The 14,672-nt window shown below is 41.4% G+C and overlaps 1 protein-coding gene across 6 annotated transcripts in view; it reads right to left on the bottom strand.

The window, feature by feature from the left end:
* Positions 1-14,672, bottom strand: part of SLIT3 (slit guidance ligand 3) — a 731,964-nt gene that overhangs the window by 5,266 nt on the left and 712,026 nt on the right. For 5 of the 6 annotated variants that reach the window (XM_053288108.1, XM_053288110.1, XM_053288111.1 and 2 more), the window contains 3 exons: positions 8,665-8,819; positions 5,041-5,326; positions 1,746-1,954 (listed from right to left, as the gene is read on the bottom strand). In XM_053288108.1, coding sequence (XP_053144083.1) covers positions 1,746-1,954; positions 5,041-5,326; positions 8,665-8,819 — 650 coding nt within the window. The remainder of the gene's footprint in view (positions 1-1,745; positions 1,955-5,040; positions 5,327-8,664; positions 8,820-14,672) is intronic. The other variant, XM_053288109.1, reaches the window with a different exon arrangement.

Here is a 14,672-nt window from a genome sequence, read left to right as displayed (position 1 = left end):
TGCAGATGGTCTTAGATTCTCTCCCTGGCATCTGCAGACAGGGCTGAGAGAGACTCCTGCCGGCAACCCTGGAGAAGCTGCTGCCAGTCTGTGTAGACAATACTGAGCTAGATGGACCAATGGACTGACTCGGTATAAGGAAGCTTCCTATGATCCTATGGGAACTTTGGTGAAAGGACACTTGAGCAAAAAAAAAAAAGGGGGGGGAGCAATTCACAGAAGCAACAGTCAGGGCTACCAGCAAAGGAGAAAGGGTATATTGCAAACACGTGTCTCCTCAGAACCTCACAGGATCTGTACCAAAGCACTCCATTATGCCAATATTATGCCAGCATTAGCAGCAGGGAGCCAAGCCAAGCCACAGAATTGCTCTGCCCAGTTCATGTTCCACTGATACAGTGCACTTCATGTGAACCTCTCCTCTTTTTTTGTATAATCATATAAAGGAGGACCTCATTAATCACGGGTCCAGCACTCACGGTTTCGCGTATCTGCAGCTGGGTAATCTGTGGGCTGCGGATGGCTAGAAATAACCTCAGAGGGTCATTTCTGACTGCCATTTTGTGTTTGGGAACCATGTTATGGTTCATTTAGTTGAAAAAAAAAGGCAAAAGCCATGATTTTCAGCCCATTTTTGTCCTCCTGGATGACCTCGATTACTATACAGCATGGTAGGGAACTTTTGGGGGAGACAGGGGCAAAAACTGTGATTTTCAGCCATTTTGAGCAGTCTGGGACCGTAACCTCCCGATTCCCATAGTCCTAATGCCCCATTATTTGCAGATTCACTATCCATGGGCTCCCCCATGGAATGGAAGCCCCACAAATCCCCATGGAATGGAACCCCCACATCAACCATTCATGGGGAGGATTCAGGAGGAGGCCAGTTGCCTAACTTGATGGGATTAATTACAGAACCATGTATACTGTGCATATTGGCACTAATGGGACTTACCCAATTTGTTGCTCTGGACAGAAGGATTGTGGGAGGGCTATGCTACTATCTGTAGGTATAAAGCTGCTTTTAACTGCAAGCTGGGGGCTCGTCCTGTTTATTTCCTGGTTACAGTGAATTATTTTATTCATAATAATCTCTAGCAAGTTGTAACACACTGAGAATGTGATTTGCTGATCAACCCTACTTTGAATCATTAGATCTGAAACACACATTCCAAGTAACAAGCTTTTCCTACATGTTAATAAGGTTAATCTTAAAGGCACTGTTATCAATGTCAATTTAAACATGTAGTCCAAAGTTTTTTGTTTTGAAAAAGACAATATAACCTTGCCTTTGCAAATATTTCTCTACTGCCTCCAGCCATGTATAGACACTGGTCTTCCCACTATAGCTACACAGAGACTGCTTATTGTGGACAGTTCTGACATTTCATGCAAGCTGCTTATGTAGTAGTGTTCAAAATAGAGGTGACAGCTTATGCGCAGCAGTGTAGATCAGCTGCAGGAAATGAGAATGAAACTTAGATTCTACATGTACTTGCTCTCTGGTAATCTTTAGATACGTGAAACAAACAGCAGCTGTTTTAGTGGCATTTGTAGACATCAGAAATCCATTTCTTATCAGTGAAAGTGCATCAGTGGTGGTGTTCAAGGTGTGTGTGTAATCTCTATAAATAGAAATTGGTCATGGAATGGAGAGAAAATCTCCAAAACTACTTGTGTTCCTTTGCAAATGAACAAACAGATCAGAGTCAAACAAGTATCACATACATTGCAGCAATACCAACCTCTATCACAGTGTTCTCCACTGTAGTTTGGATCACATTCGCAATAGGGCTCCCCATGTGCTGAGATCCTACACTGTCCATGGCTACACTTCAGAGCTCTGCAGGGATTGGAGGAATCATTATTTCGCTCGCAGTACATGCCCAGATAACCTTCTATGCACTTACATGTGTAAGCAGAATTGCTGGCTATGCATTTACCATGAAGGCACCTTAGGAGGCAAAAGGTAAAGAGAAAGAGTGTGTGCTAAGTAGTGGATCTGAGACTGAATGTAGAGTTGGGCAGTAAAGTTAACATTCTCACAGATAGGTTTTCTTTTCTGATTCGTTAAGTTTCCCTCCAACATCCAGCTTCTTGAAAATAATGTAGAGCTTCCTAGAACCCCCTGCTAACTTGGCAAAGAGGCAACTTTTACCATGGTGATTCTCTTTATTTAGAAGGGGGAGAGTAACTGGCTCTATCGACCCCCAGCACAGTACTTCCAGTGACTGTTGCTGGTGTGTGTCTTATGTTTCTTTTTAGAATGTGAGCCCTTTGGGGACAGGGAGCCATCTTATTTATTTATTATTTTTCTATGTAAACTGCCCTGAGCCATTTTTGGAAGGGCAGTATAGAAATTGAATAATAATAATAATAATAATAATAATAATAATTATTATTATTATTATTATTATTATTATTTATTATTATTTATTGGCATTTTAGAAATAAACCAATCCAAACAAAAATGGCCTAACAACCCTAGAGTTGCAACTTTAATTGATTTTAAAAATAAACACCCTTTGATTGATGAAAAAGGTGTTCTAATTAATTGGGCAGAAGATTTTGTTGGAGCGGGGGAGATTTGTAGGGATGTGCAAATTGATTTGGGTACAAATTGATCTGTACCTGAATCTAGCTGATTCAGGTGATTTGGAGACAAAACAAATCACCCCTGTGGTCCATGGGCTAGATTTGGGTACAAATCGAATTGTGCCTGATTTGATTCAAATCGATTTGAGATTTGGATCCATCCTATTAATTCCCCAGATTCCCAGCTTTCATTTTTTTAAAAAAAGCTAAGCTCTAGCCCTTGTAGAAGTGGAGTTATGGAGCAAAATGTGTGGTCACTATTTTTCAAGTGTTTTGGATTCTCTGGCGTATAATAACATTTTGACTGTCTTTTCAACAGTGCCAACTGTTAACTGCCATGTGCCAACTACACCCTACTCCCACCTGCAAGGCAGTCGGGTACTACTCAATTTATGTTCTAGGATTTGTTTCAAGTGTTTAGGCTCTTTGGTGTCTAATAACCTTTCCTCATAATGAATCCCTATGAGGATTCGTTACACACGAAAGAGTCTGAACACCTCAAAAAGTCCTAAAATATAAACTGAGTACCCAGTAGCTTGTGGGTTGTGGGGTAGTTGGAACATGGGATGCCACTAACACTGCAAAGCAGTGGGGTCAAAATGAACAGAAGAAATGAAGGTATGTAATGAAGACACCAAAGAACTGAAGCACTTCAAAAATACCTTAAAAATAAACTGAGTACCCCTCTGTGTGTGTGCGCGCGTGTGTGCGGTGTAGTTGACATATGGCGGTTGACAGTTGACACTGTCCAATGATAGTCAAAATGAACAGAAAAAACGAAGGTGTATAATGAATCATCATAGGAATTCATTATGAGGAAAAGTTATTAGACACCAAAGAATCTAAACATTTCAATATTCCTAAAATTTAAAATGAATACCTCACTGCCTTGCAGGTGCGGGGTGGGGGTGTAGTTGGCACATGGCAGTTGACAGTTGGCACTGTCCAGTGACAGTCAAAATGAACAGAAAAAATGAAGGCGTGCAATGAATCCTCATAGGGATTCATTATGAGGAAAAGTTATTATACACCAAAGAATCCAAACACTTGAAAAATAGTGAGTGCACATTTTGCTCCATAACTCCACTTCTACAAGGACTAGAACTTAGCTTCTTCTTCTTCTTTTAAATGAAAGCTGGGGGTCCATGTTAAGGTTAGGATATGGCAACTTCAAATCCCCATTTTTTCCTATGGCAGAAATGTTCAAAATCAGTAAAAACTAAAAATAATAATAATATTAAAAATAAACCAAGTGTCCCACAGCCTTGAAATTTGGGTGGTAGATGGCACCCAAGATGACCTACCCACCATCAAAAATTGGTGCACTTAGGACCTTGTTAAGTGGTCTGAATCAGTCTGAATCACAATCAAATACAAATAGAATCTGGGATGATTTGGAAGGGGTAGATTTGGATACAAAACAAATCAGGGGTGATTTGTTTGGGGCACAAATCAAATAAAAAAATCAATTTGTGCACATCCCTAGAGATCTGTATTATTTTTAGTACAACTTCTTTCAAAAATTGCAGATGGTGACCACCATTTTAGAAGAGGCATACCCCTTCTACATCACACACAGTTTTGAAATGCCTCTTCTAAGTTGATGCTTGATATGACACACATGTGAATTACCTAAAAATAAGGAGAAGAGTGGTTTTTGTCTACAGAACTGTGGCACGACGCTCAGGGGGCTACTTCTGGGTCGCAGGAAGTGTATCTGGGTGAGGGGGAGATTGGTGGAAATCTCTCCCCTGCCATGCTAACAGTGGAACTGTGTAGTCTGCAGCACAGGAGCACAAGGGAACTTCTTAGAAGAGCCCATTCAAGGGGTGTGTGTACTGGCAACTCTCCCTCCTCTTCACAGAGCCTTTCAAAGCTTGGATTGGAAGTGTCCCTTCTGAGCCTTGCAAAGCCTTTTGCAAAGGAGTCCAATGGGGTGTGGTGCAGAGCTCCCATTTAACCTTTGCAAAGGTTTGGAAAGGTGCCATGTGGGGAAGGAAGGCTGCTGGCAGCCTTGGCTCCTCACTCTGTGCTCTGCCAGAGCTTTGCAAAGACGAGGATGCTTCCACCTGGTGCTTCCAAAACAGAGTTAAGGAAAGGAGGCTGCTTGCTGGCAGTTTTCTCTTGTTGCTCAGCTCCCTGGCAAGCCTTGAAAGATAGCCAGAGTGATGAGAAGAGGCTTCCATCAAGCATGCTGCTTTCTTCAGTTCTCATTCCCTTTAAATTCTGAGGGGAGTAGTTGCAAGACAGCATTTTGTGCCGATCAAAGACCCCCTTGTCTACCATCCTGAATATTCAGATAAAAATCTTATTCATCTCAATATGCTTGGGATGGGGTGGGGGTGGCACTAACAGATGATCCTTATCTTCTCAGTATGCCCATTAATTGAGCAAAACTCTTTCATTCTCTGCCCTGTTCCTTGAACAACATTAGGTGAAACTTACTTGTTATTGAGGCAGGGGTCTTTAATTTCTTGGTCGCATAGTGATCCTGTCCAGCCTGGGTGGCACTCACAAACAACACTTGTCTTTTCAATAGAGCGGCAGATGCCATGCTTGCAGATGTTACAGGACCTGCACCCAGGAAGAACCCCAACTGACTGATGTGGGAGATCCTTGAAATCCTGAAGCTCATTATTAATGCGGACATCATGAATGCAGCCGTGGAAACCACTTGGTGTCCTCTCTGTACCCTGCCGCAATGAAGACAATCCAGTGGATGTAGGAATGCCTACAAAGGAAGTCAAGATGCATCTTGGGTATTACTTTGTTGAGCACTTCCATTGCATTCCAAGAACATTATGTAAACATAACAATATTGCAAAAAATAATCTAAGCAAGCATATAGTCACACAGTATGTTTGGGCTGATGATTAGTTTCTTCTCCTCTCCCACAGCCCCATCCCATGCCATCATTCATTGAGCATGGCTAGTTGTATTATGTTCTGTGCCTCATTCCACAGCAGGGGACTTTCCAGATGGCAGCTTGAAATCACTTTACTATGTATAGGCTTGCTGTCTGTTCATAGGATCTGGGTTTTGAAACCATCTTGCATACAGAAGCAGCAGGGTGCATTCCAATAGCCATAGCCCGTTTTGGATCTTATCTTGATGTTTCAAGCTTAACACGTTGTATGTGTGTCATGATATAGTAGCTGGTTTTCTGATTACTCAGAAGTAAATGATTTAGTTCTATGGGCTTCCTCCTAGGTAAGAGTGCATAGCATTGCAGCTATAGAAGTGTGGCTTGCTTTTAGAGGTGTGTGTGTCAATTGCTGATTTATTTATTTTTGTTGGCACGGGTCCACTGGTGGGTCCACTGCCCTTGTGCAAATTCACTGAGAGGGGAGGTGAGGGAAAAGGAGGTGAGGGAAAGCTGTTAGTCACCCACCCCCTCCTCCTCTTCTCCCCAGGAAAGTGTCGTGTATGCAGATCCAGGAGTGGGGGTTGCTTTATTTCCTCCTCCCTTCTCTCTCCCCCCGCTCATTCTCTCTCTCCTCTCAAAGCCTCAGCAAGGGAGGAAGTGGTGTAAAATCCGAAGCATCTAGCTCTAACTGGCTTCAAAACATTAGGGCTAGCTGTCAGATTTTAACCCACTTCCTCCTGCACAGTCTGGAAAGCACCCATATCATGTAGACATCATATGCCTATGTAATGTCTACGGCAGGGACTAGAGACAGGGCCTTTTCGGCTGTGGCCCCTCGGCTTTGGAACACCCTCCCTGAAGAGCATCACCATGCTCCCTCCCTCAATGTTTTTTTAAAAAGACAACTAAAAACACATCTTTTAAAGGAGGCTTTTTAATATTCCATCTTTGGTTATATCTGGTAGTTTCTTTAGTTTTTATAATTCTTAATTTTTAGTGTTTAAAATAACTTTTAATTTGAAACTTAATTCTGATTGTGGTTTTAGCCTGGACTTTTAACTTGTTTACTTAATTTGGTTCATTTTATTAGGTTTTTTTACATTGTATCTATTTTATTGTTGTGAGCTGCCCCAAGCAGTAGTGTACTGGAGGAGTGAGGTATAAATATTTTAAATATTTTTTTAAAAATGATGGAAATGAAAGCACTTTTCGAGATTAAATACCCAAACTCACAAGACATTCTAACTTTAAAAAACCCCCCAAATATTATACTGAATGAACAGAGTGTGAAGTTTGAACATGAAGCTTAGACAGTTGAGCTCCCTGCCTAACCAGCTCCTGAACACGTGAGACTTAGAATTAAAACCTGCTGAGGCATGGGACTCAGTAGCTTGAGCTCTACATTCAGACCTCGCACCCAAGATATCTAAACCTCATCTGCTTCACAAGATATATATTGAGGATATATTGTACTCTACCCTGATCCTGAAACAATAAAATAACGTGTGCGGGCAGGGATTTCATATCAATTAATCACTCCTTGTGCCTTCCTTCACTTTTTCCATTCTGCCTTGTGTCCATCACAGCAGAAAATGTTGCTGGGTAACAAGATGAGAAATCTCCCTCTTCCCCGGCTCTCTCTCTCTCATCTGGTTTACTTTTTGATTGTTTGCTGGGCAACTAGTGCATCTTTCCGGCGGCACGTGTTTGCTGCAATTGTGTGCTACAAATGTACTGCTCTGAAATTATAGCTAAGGATCTTTTCTTTTCTTTCTTTAAATAATGATCTTGGTTGGCAGTAGACAACTAAGGGCTACACTGGTTGCCGATACGTTTCCGGGCAAAATACAAGGTGCTGGTTATTACCTATAAAGCCCCAAACAGCTTAGGCCCTGGGTATTTAAGAGAATGTCTTTTTTTGCCATGAGCCCCACCGCCTGTTAAGATCATCTGGAGAGGTTCGTCTGTGGTTGCTGCCAACCCGTTTGGCGGCTGCTCAGGAACAGGCCTTCTCCTTTGTTCCCCCTGGACTTTGGAATGCTCTCCCTGCTGAAATATGAGCCTCCCTATCTCTGGCAACATTTAAAAAGGCACTGAAGACATATTTATTCACCCAGGCTTTTAATTAGATTTATAGTTTTAAAATTTTCAATACTGGGTTTTAAATTATTGTAATTGTTAATTGATTTGATGTTTTAAATGATTTTAATTGGAAATCGAGGTGCAAGTTTTGGGCAGTATAGAAATATTTTAAATAAAAAATATATTCAAAAGTTTAAAACTTAAAAATGAAACCACAGATGTAGCAAAATAGCTAACGTTCTGATGTAAGACATCATCCTCAGTGCTCTGATAGCACATCCTCAATTCTCAGATATTTTTAAACTTTTAACTGCGTATTAAAGGTCATTGAAAAAAGCTCTGAAGTGTGGAAATGCTCTTATACCGTCTTATAAATAAACAAACAAACAAATAAATAAATAATCCTGCCCATACATAGGACAGCTTAGTTACTTCAAAATGGTATGTGCACACATGATCACAGGAATAGTAGTCAGTGAACACTAGAAGAAAGTCATCTACTCCATGATGTAGCCATGCCCTTATAAGACAGCAATAACCTCTTCTAAGGCACATCTAAGAACCTTCATTTTTAATGTCCTCAAGTATCTGTATCTCAAGGAAATCTCTGTTGCATGGAATGGACACCTGCAGAAGTAATGGGAAACTCAAGGCCAAACTAGAAGTGATACTTGGAAGATCTGTTTTTTTAAAATCTGATAAATGCAGCTGTGTGTGTGTGTGTGTGTGTGTGTGTGCGAGAGAGAGAGAAAGAGAGAAAGAGAGAGAGAGAGAGAGAGAGAGAGATTCAGATTGGGGCCATGGCACTTGGGGAGGGTTTTCCCATGCTTTTTGTTCTGTGCTGTTTCCCCAATCTGGATTGTCTATCCCAGATTCTGTTTCCCCTGCAAGGCAAAAAGCAGATCTGGAGTGTGAACTCAGAATTTTAACGGAGTGTGTGTGTGTGTGTGTGTGAGGAAACGTTAAAAACAAAACAAAAAGACTTCAGCTGCCTTGATCCAAATTGTGCCCTCCTGACAACAGCATTTACTATTTAAGAAACTGCAGGAGACCAGCTCATATATCTCCCAATGTCATGTTTGATTTGATCCCGTTACAATTCTGCAAAAAGCTGAACTCACCTCCAATGTAGAGAGGGGTGTCATGACCAACCACTGGCTGTTTCTGCAGTTTGCCAAGGCTCTTGGGAGCACCTTTATCTACAACCAAGTTCAAGGTCTGGTTCAACATTACCAGCTCCACACTGTGAAACTGCCCATCGTTTACTGTTTCCACACTACAGAGAAAACAGAGAGAGAAGGAGATTAGGAAGAAATGTTTAGCTATGCTATTTGGGCTTGGATTACAGTTGCTTAATTTCACCTCCATTAGCTCCATAAGAAAATATGAATGCAGAACAGAATGAATATATGTAATTAGCATACATTAATATATAGCTGCAATGACTGGGAATTAGGGTTTGGGTTAACAGGATAGGTGTACACTTTAAAACATGACAATCATTTGCCAACATGAGATATTAATTTTTGCAAGGGCGATATTCTGGATACTTTCACACTAGCACAGTATCTCTGGAATTGACATCATTCACCCAAACAGGTATTGTGACGACCCTTTCTCGCAAACCATTGCTTTCCAGTGTGTCTCTCCAACCTTTCTAATGATCTTGTTTGTGGAGGTTTTTCTGACAACGTTTAATTGTGGTGCTGGCCTTTCACTTGTGGACTGGCAAAGCATTGTGGGGCCATGCAGAGAAGTGCTCTAATTGGTAATGGACTTGGTGAAGTCCCCACTTTTTGTACTGTTTGCCTTGCATTTCCTTATTGAACTATCCTAGAGCTATGGAGCCTCTTTAAAATTTGGGACAGAGAACAGGGGAGGGCAACTAGATTCACACTACTCTGCCTGCCCACTTCACCAAACAGCTAATATATAGAATTTAATTGCTTGCCTGCTCTAAAGGTGTTCATCGTTTTAATATTTAGTAACATAATTCATAATTCTGGTAAGCAGTGGCAGCTGGTGGAGGCTGGGGCAGGGCAAGCAGAGCGGAAAGTGAAAAATACATTTAACTGCTGGTAAAAGCTCCTGCTGCTACTTGGCATCCCACCCTATCAACAAGCAGTAGTGTACTGGAGGAGCGGGGTATAAATATTTTAAACAAACAAACAAGCAAATAAATAAGCCGTGCACACCGCCCTGCCACTCAGTTGCTTGATGCATATGTGCAGCAGCCATTTGAAAGGTAAACCTGACAAATTTTCCAGTCGTTTTTGCAGGACTGACTCCTCAAACGGCTGCCGTGCGTGTGCACTGGCCAGCTGAGCAGTGGCGGTCAGGCACATAGCTCATTTCCGTGCAGGATGCTGGCAGCAGTGGCTTTTACTGGCAGTTAAAAGTATACGCTGCCTTCAGTTCTGGCCCTTCCCCCACCCATCAGCAAGATGAAAGGCACTTTTTCTTCTAAAATTTTTATTTTCCCTTTTCTTTCCTCCTTAGAGTTATTGTCTTTAATTAGACTGTAAACCTGCAGGCAGGGCTTGACTTATTTTTTAAACTTTGTACAGTACAGAAAAATCTCATTATTGATGGTTCTGCAGGGTGTCTAATAGAAACCGGTTTCCAGTATCCATGGATATGATAGGGTTAAAACCCACATATCCGCAGTTCCTAGAGGACCAGAAGTGCCACGGAGGTCACTTCTGCCCTCCATTTTGTCTAAAGGAGACATTTTGTGGCTCATTTCTTCTAAAAATTTGACTCCCCCCCCCAGGTGATTTTTCACAGGTTTTGGTGGCATTTTGTCCTTTGGGGGACATTCCTGGGCACACGAGAGACCTGCAGAGCATGCCACAGTAAGTGTTTTCACCATTCTGGGCTGGTTTGGACCTTTTTTTGGATTTCCCCCTCCACCCTGGAACCTCACCCCCCTTTCCCCACAGCCATAATGCGCCATTACTCATGGTTCTGTTACTTGCAGTAGTAAGCAAGGAACTGAAAACCACCACTCCCACAAGTAATGAGTTTCTCCCGCATTCATAACATTTTAGGCACTTATTTATTTACTTATTTGATTTGATTTCTATACCGCCCTTCAAAAAAATGGCTTAGGGTGGTTTACACAGAGAAATAACAAATAAATAAAATGGATCCCTGTCCCCAAAGGGCTCACATTCTAAACACACACACACACACACACACACACACACACACACACACACACACACACACAGACACGACTGCTACTACTATTAAAAATAATACAATTTAAAATATAAATTCTAACAATCAAAAATGATTACAGGACATGATTAAACTGACCTGGATGTAATGAAAGCGAATGCTAGAGAAATTAAGTGCTTTGGTGCTGAAACATATGGGGATGGATTATAGCTATTTGAAAACACAAATTCACGGTACAGCAGTTCACATTTCAACTATTTCTGTCCAAGAGGATAGAAGTCACTCCAAAGTGCATAGCTCAGATCCTTTACTGGTTTTGCCTGGATTTATTAAATAACCTTCCATATGGGAAGGTAATGAAACACTCAACAACTGCCAGTGATATGTGAAGCCTACCACAATGTAAAATGCTAGTGTGATGTCCATTGCCAGGATCCCCTACCTAGTTCTGTGAATCTGAGGAGATTTAAGCCCGCTCTTATTGAACACCAGGCTCTGTATGACACATAGTTAACTGCTTTTGATGGAGGGTGGATGGAGGGGTTCAAATATGGTTTTGTGATATAACAGGGGAAGGGATGTGTGGCAGCTGTTCAAAGGGGGAAAAGTCAGTTGCACAACTAGACCATGCACCTATCTAGTTCTTTGAATATTGGTCACTACATGCTTTTTTTTCTTAGATAGAAATAGCACATCTACACTTTCTAGAGAATAAGACACCAAGGATACAAATCTATTCTGAATTAAGCACTGAGTTAAGCACCAGAGCCCCTGGTGGCGCAGTGGTAAAACTGCTGCCCTGTAACCAGAAGGTTACAAGTTTGATCCTGACCAGGGGCTCAAGGTTGACTCAGCCTTCCATCCTTCCGAGGTTGGTAAAATGAGTACCCAGAATGTTGGGGGCAATATGCTAAATCATTGTAAACCGCTTAGAGAGCTCTGGCTATAAAGCGGTATATAAATGTAAGTGCTATTGCTATTGCTATTAAGCACCAGTGGCTTCAATGACAGAGATTTAAGCTTATGCTTTATTTCCCCTTTGAAATCAATGGGGCTGAAAAGTGCTTAGCTCCGGCTGATAATGTAGAGAGAACACAGTACTAATACTCTAAGACAAGCCTGATAAATTGTATTTGTTAAATCAGTGATTGTTGTACCCCACCAAAGACAACTCTGGATTCTGAGAAAGGGTTTCCTTTCAAGAAGATAAGCACTTATGTGATTATTCTTTTCCTAGAGAGCCTGGTTCGCTGTTTCTGTAGAGGAGTCAGCAATCGACTGAGACAGCTGGAGACAGTGGCTTGGCGAGAGATGAAGGGAAGAAAGCCACAGACATTGAACAGTGCATTCACAGTTGGGCCAGCAGGGCATGCTGGGGAGGGGCGGGCTATTCCCCACGTTTACAAGGTTTTCTTAACTGGGAACTCAACTGGCAATCAGGTGGTCTTCTAACGAATCCACCAAAAAACAATGCAAGAGGAGAAAGCAGCCCAGTGTCAAGGATTTAAGCACACTGCTCTCTCTTCAGCTCTGTGCACTACCGAAAAGTACAGGCAAATACATTCTTTAGATCAGTCTCCAGAGTGACAATGCCAACCTACAGCAAAAAGTGGAAATGCTTTCAATACCAGTGTTTTGAAAGCATGGGTTGTTATCTTAAGACAAATTATAGCAAGGTGGAAACTTTTGCTGGCTCTACAAGTAGGAGAGAGACAATTCTGGGAAGTTGGGTTGCATGGTATGACATTAAGATGCAGTCTAACACTTCATTTCTAGGTGGCAGTAGAGCATCACAAAAAGATAGTGTTTGGGCTTTGAAGAAACAGTGTTGCTTGCATATTACTTATTGGTCTATCCAATCATTTCAAATCAGAATGTAAACAGCTTGGCAGAAAAATGAAACTGGGACAGGATGAACTACCACCAAAATTAAAACTTTCTAGGAATGGAGAAGAATGAAGCTGATCTGTACAATTGACTAAGGGTAAATGTAATATCTGAACATCTGTAAATGATCTAGGATTGCAAACATATCTAGCACTCCAAGAATTATTTTGATAAGAAATTAAATAAGAAATAGCAATATTTGTATGTGCGTGTAAGAGCGAGAAAAAGAGAGAATTTAAAATGGGAGCTGGACCAGAATCAACTTTGTGTTTGGATTCATAAAGCCAAAGCTTGTCTTAACAACTCTCGGCCAACCAATTAGAAACAGTGCTCAAGTTTTCACTTTGGGCTAGGTTCCAGTGAAACTATTAAAATGTTCTACAATAAGTGGTATCTGCCTTGTTTGGAACAATTCCTCTGGAATTCATAACATATACTTTAGAAAAAACTCATTGAAATATAAACACATTTCAAGATATTCAGTTGCATTTGATTTGACATATCTAAGGGGGGGGGGAATAGCCATAGCTCCATCTGTGCATAAAAAGAAAAAGGAAAGGAAAACCCACATACACACACATACCCAACAACATGTGCAAAGTAGCTGTTGTCAGCAGTTTTCATACGCAGGACAAGATAATACTTTGTAGGCACCATATCCTTGCTTTGCAATCTCTTGGGAACCCTTACCTGGACCTCAAAGTGAAATAGTATTGATTGGACAGTAATTACAGCAAAATTGTGATTCATTCACATTTCTGTGAGCAGAGCAGAAATGAGGATCCAGGAGCATGGTAATATGACTGGTTATCATTATGGATGTGTTCACACATTTGACCATGGATTGATTCCCTTCACTAAATTCCCTGGAAATGCATTCTGAGAAATGTGTATTTAAGAGATGAGACTTGGGTTCCAGGGTCACAAAATGAAGACTGAAGGCTGCTTGATAAGTTCTAACTTTTATAGTTTAAAGCATTTGGTTTCCAGACCTTCTGAATACAGAGCCTAGTTCTGTTTATTTGCATTGGTCCCGTCTATGGAATATCTTGACATTCAGGGATAAGGTTTATCAGAATATTACATTTTAAATACATATTTAACCTAGATTTAAACCTACCTAGATTTTTAACTTCTTTGTAATCTGGAGAGCTGGTGTAGCACAGTAGTCAGGAGACTGAGCTTCAAATCAGGACTTCCCTAGCTCATATCTAACCAATGTAATGTCTTTGCCCTATCCTGGTTGCTCATGAGGCAAGGCAAGGCAAGGCGAGGTGAGGCCAGTATGCAGGACCCCAGGGAGGTCTAAGGGAACAAGCTGCCTTGACACCAAATTGATTCAGACAACCCCTCCTGAGTTCCTCCTCCCTGCTTGGAGTGTGTAAGACTTAAATTGGAGTCTGGCACTGGTGCTGGCATGAAGATATTAGGGTGAGGGTATGTGCAAGGCCAGTTCTCTGTTGGGTCTGGTTCCATGGGTGCTGCCAGGCCCTGAGAGAACAACCTTGGGGGGGACTTCAGCTCTGAGACTTTCTCAGGTTCTGATCTTATGTCAAGATCCAAAGCTAATTTTAATTGAATAGGTCAGGAGCAGGGTCCTCAGCAGGGGCTGTGATAGGCTGGGCCATGGCAAGTTAAACCCTCTCAGCAATAATAATATAGGTTGTTGTAAAGATTACATCAAGATAATGTGATTGATTTGCACACAAGAAGCATTATACAAATCCAAGAATTCACTGTCATCACAAGAATGTACTCATACCATTTCTCAGACAAGCAATGAACTTTCTCTTCACAAAGAATAAGTACATGTAACAAATATGTGCTTGGCTCCTAGACTAATGCAAATGTAAACTTCACTCTTTTCTTTACTATACCTTCCAAGCATCTTCCTGACTAGTATACTTTTGAGCCTTATTACAATTCATCTACAGTACTTATCCTATTCCAGAGGTTCTAACCTTAGGGACCCAGATGTTGTTGAACTACAACTCTCATAAGCCACAGCTACAATGGCCAATTGCCACTATGGCGGGGGATGATGGGCATTATAGTCCAA

Source organism: Hemicordylus capensis, chromosome 2 (assembly GCF_027244095.1).
Source record: "Hemicordylus capensis ecotype Gifberg chromosome 2, rHemCap1.1.pri, whole genome shotgun sequence".
NCBI classification, from domain to species: domain Eukaryota; kingdom Metazoa; phylum Chordata; class Lepidosauria; order Squamata; family Cordylidae; genus Hemicordylus; species Hemicordylus capensis.
The sequence above is the reverse complement of the archived record's forward strand: the minus strand, read 5'-3'. Positions and strand labels throughout refer to the sequence as shown.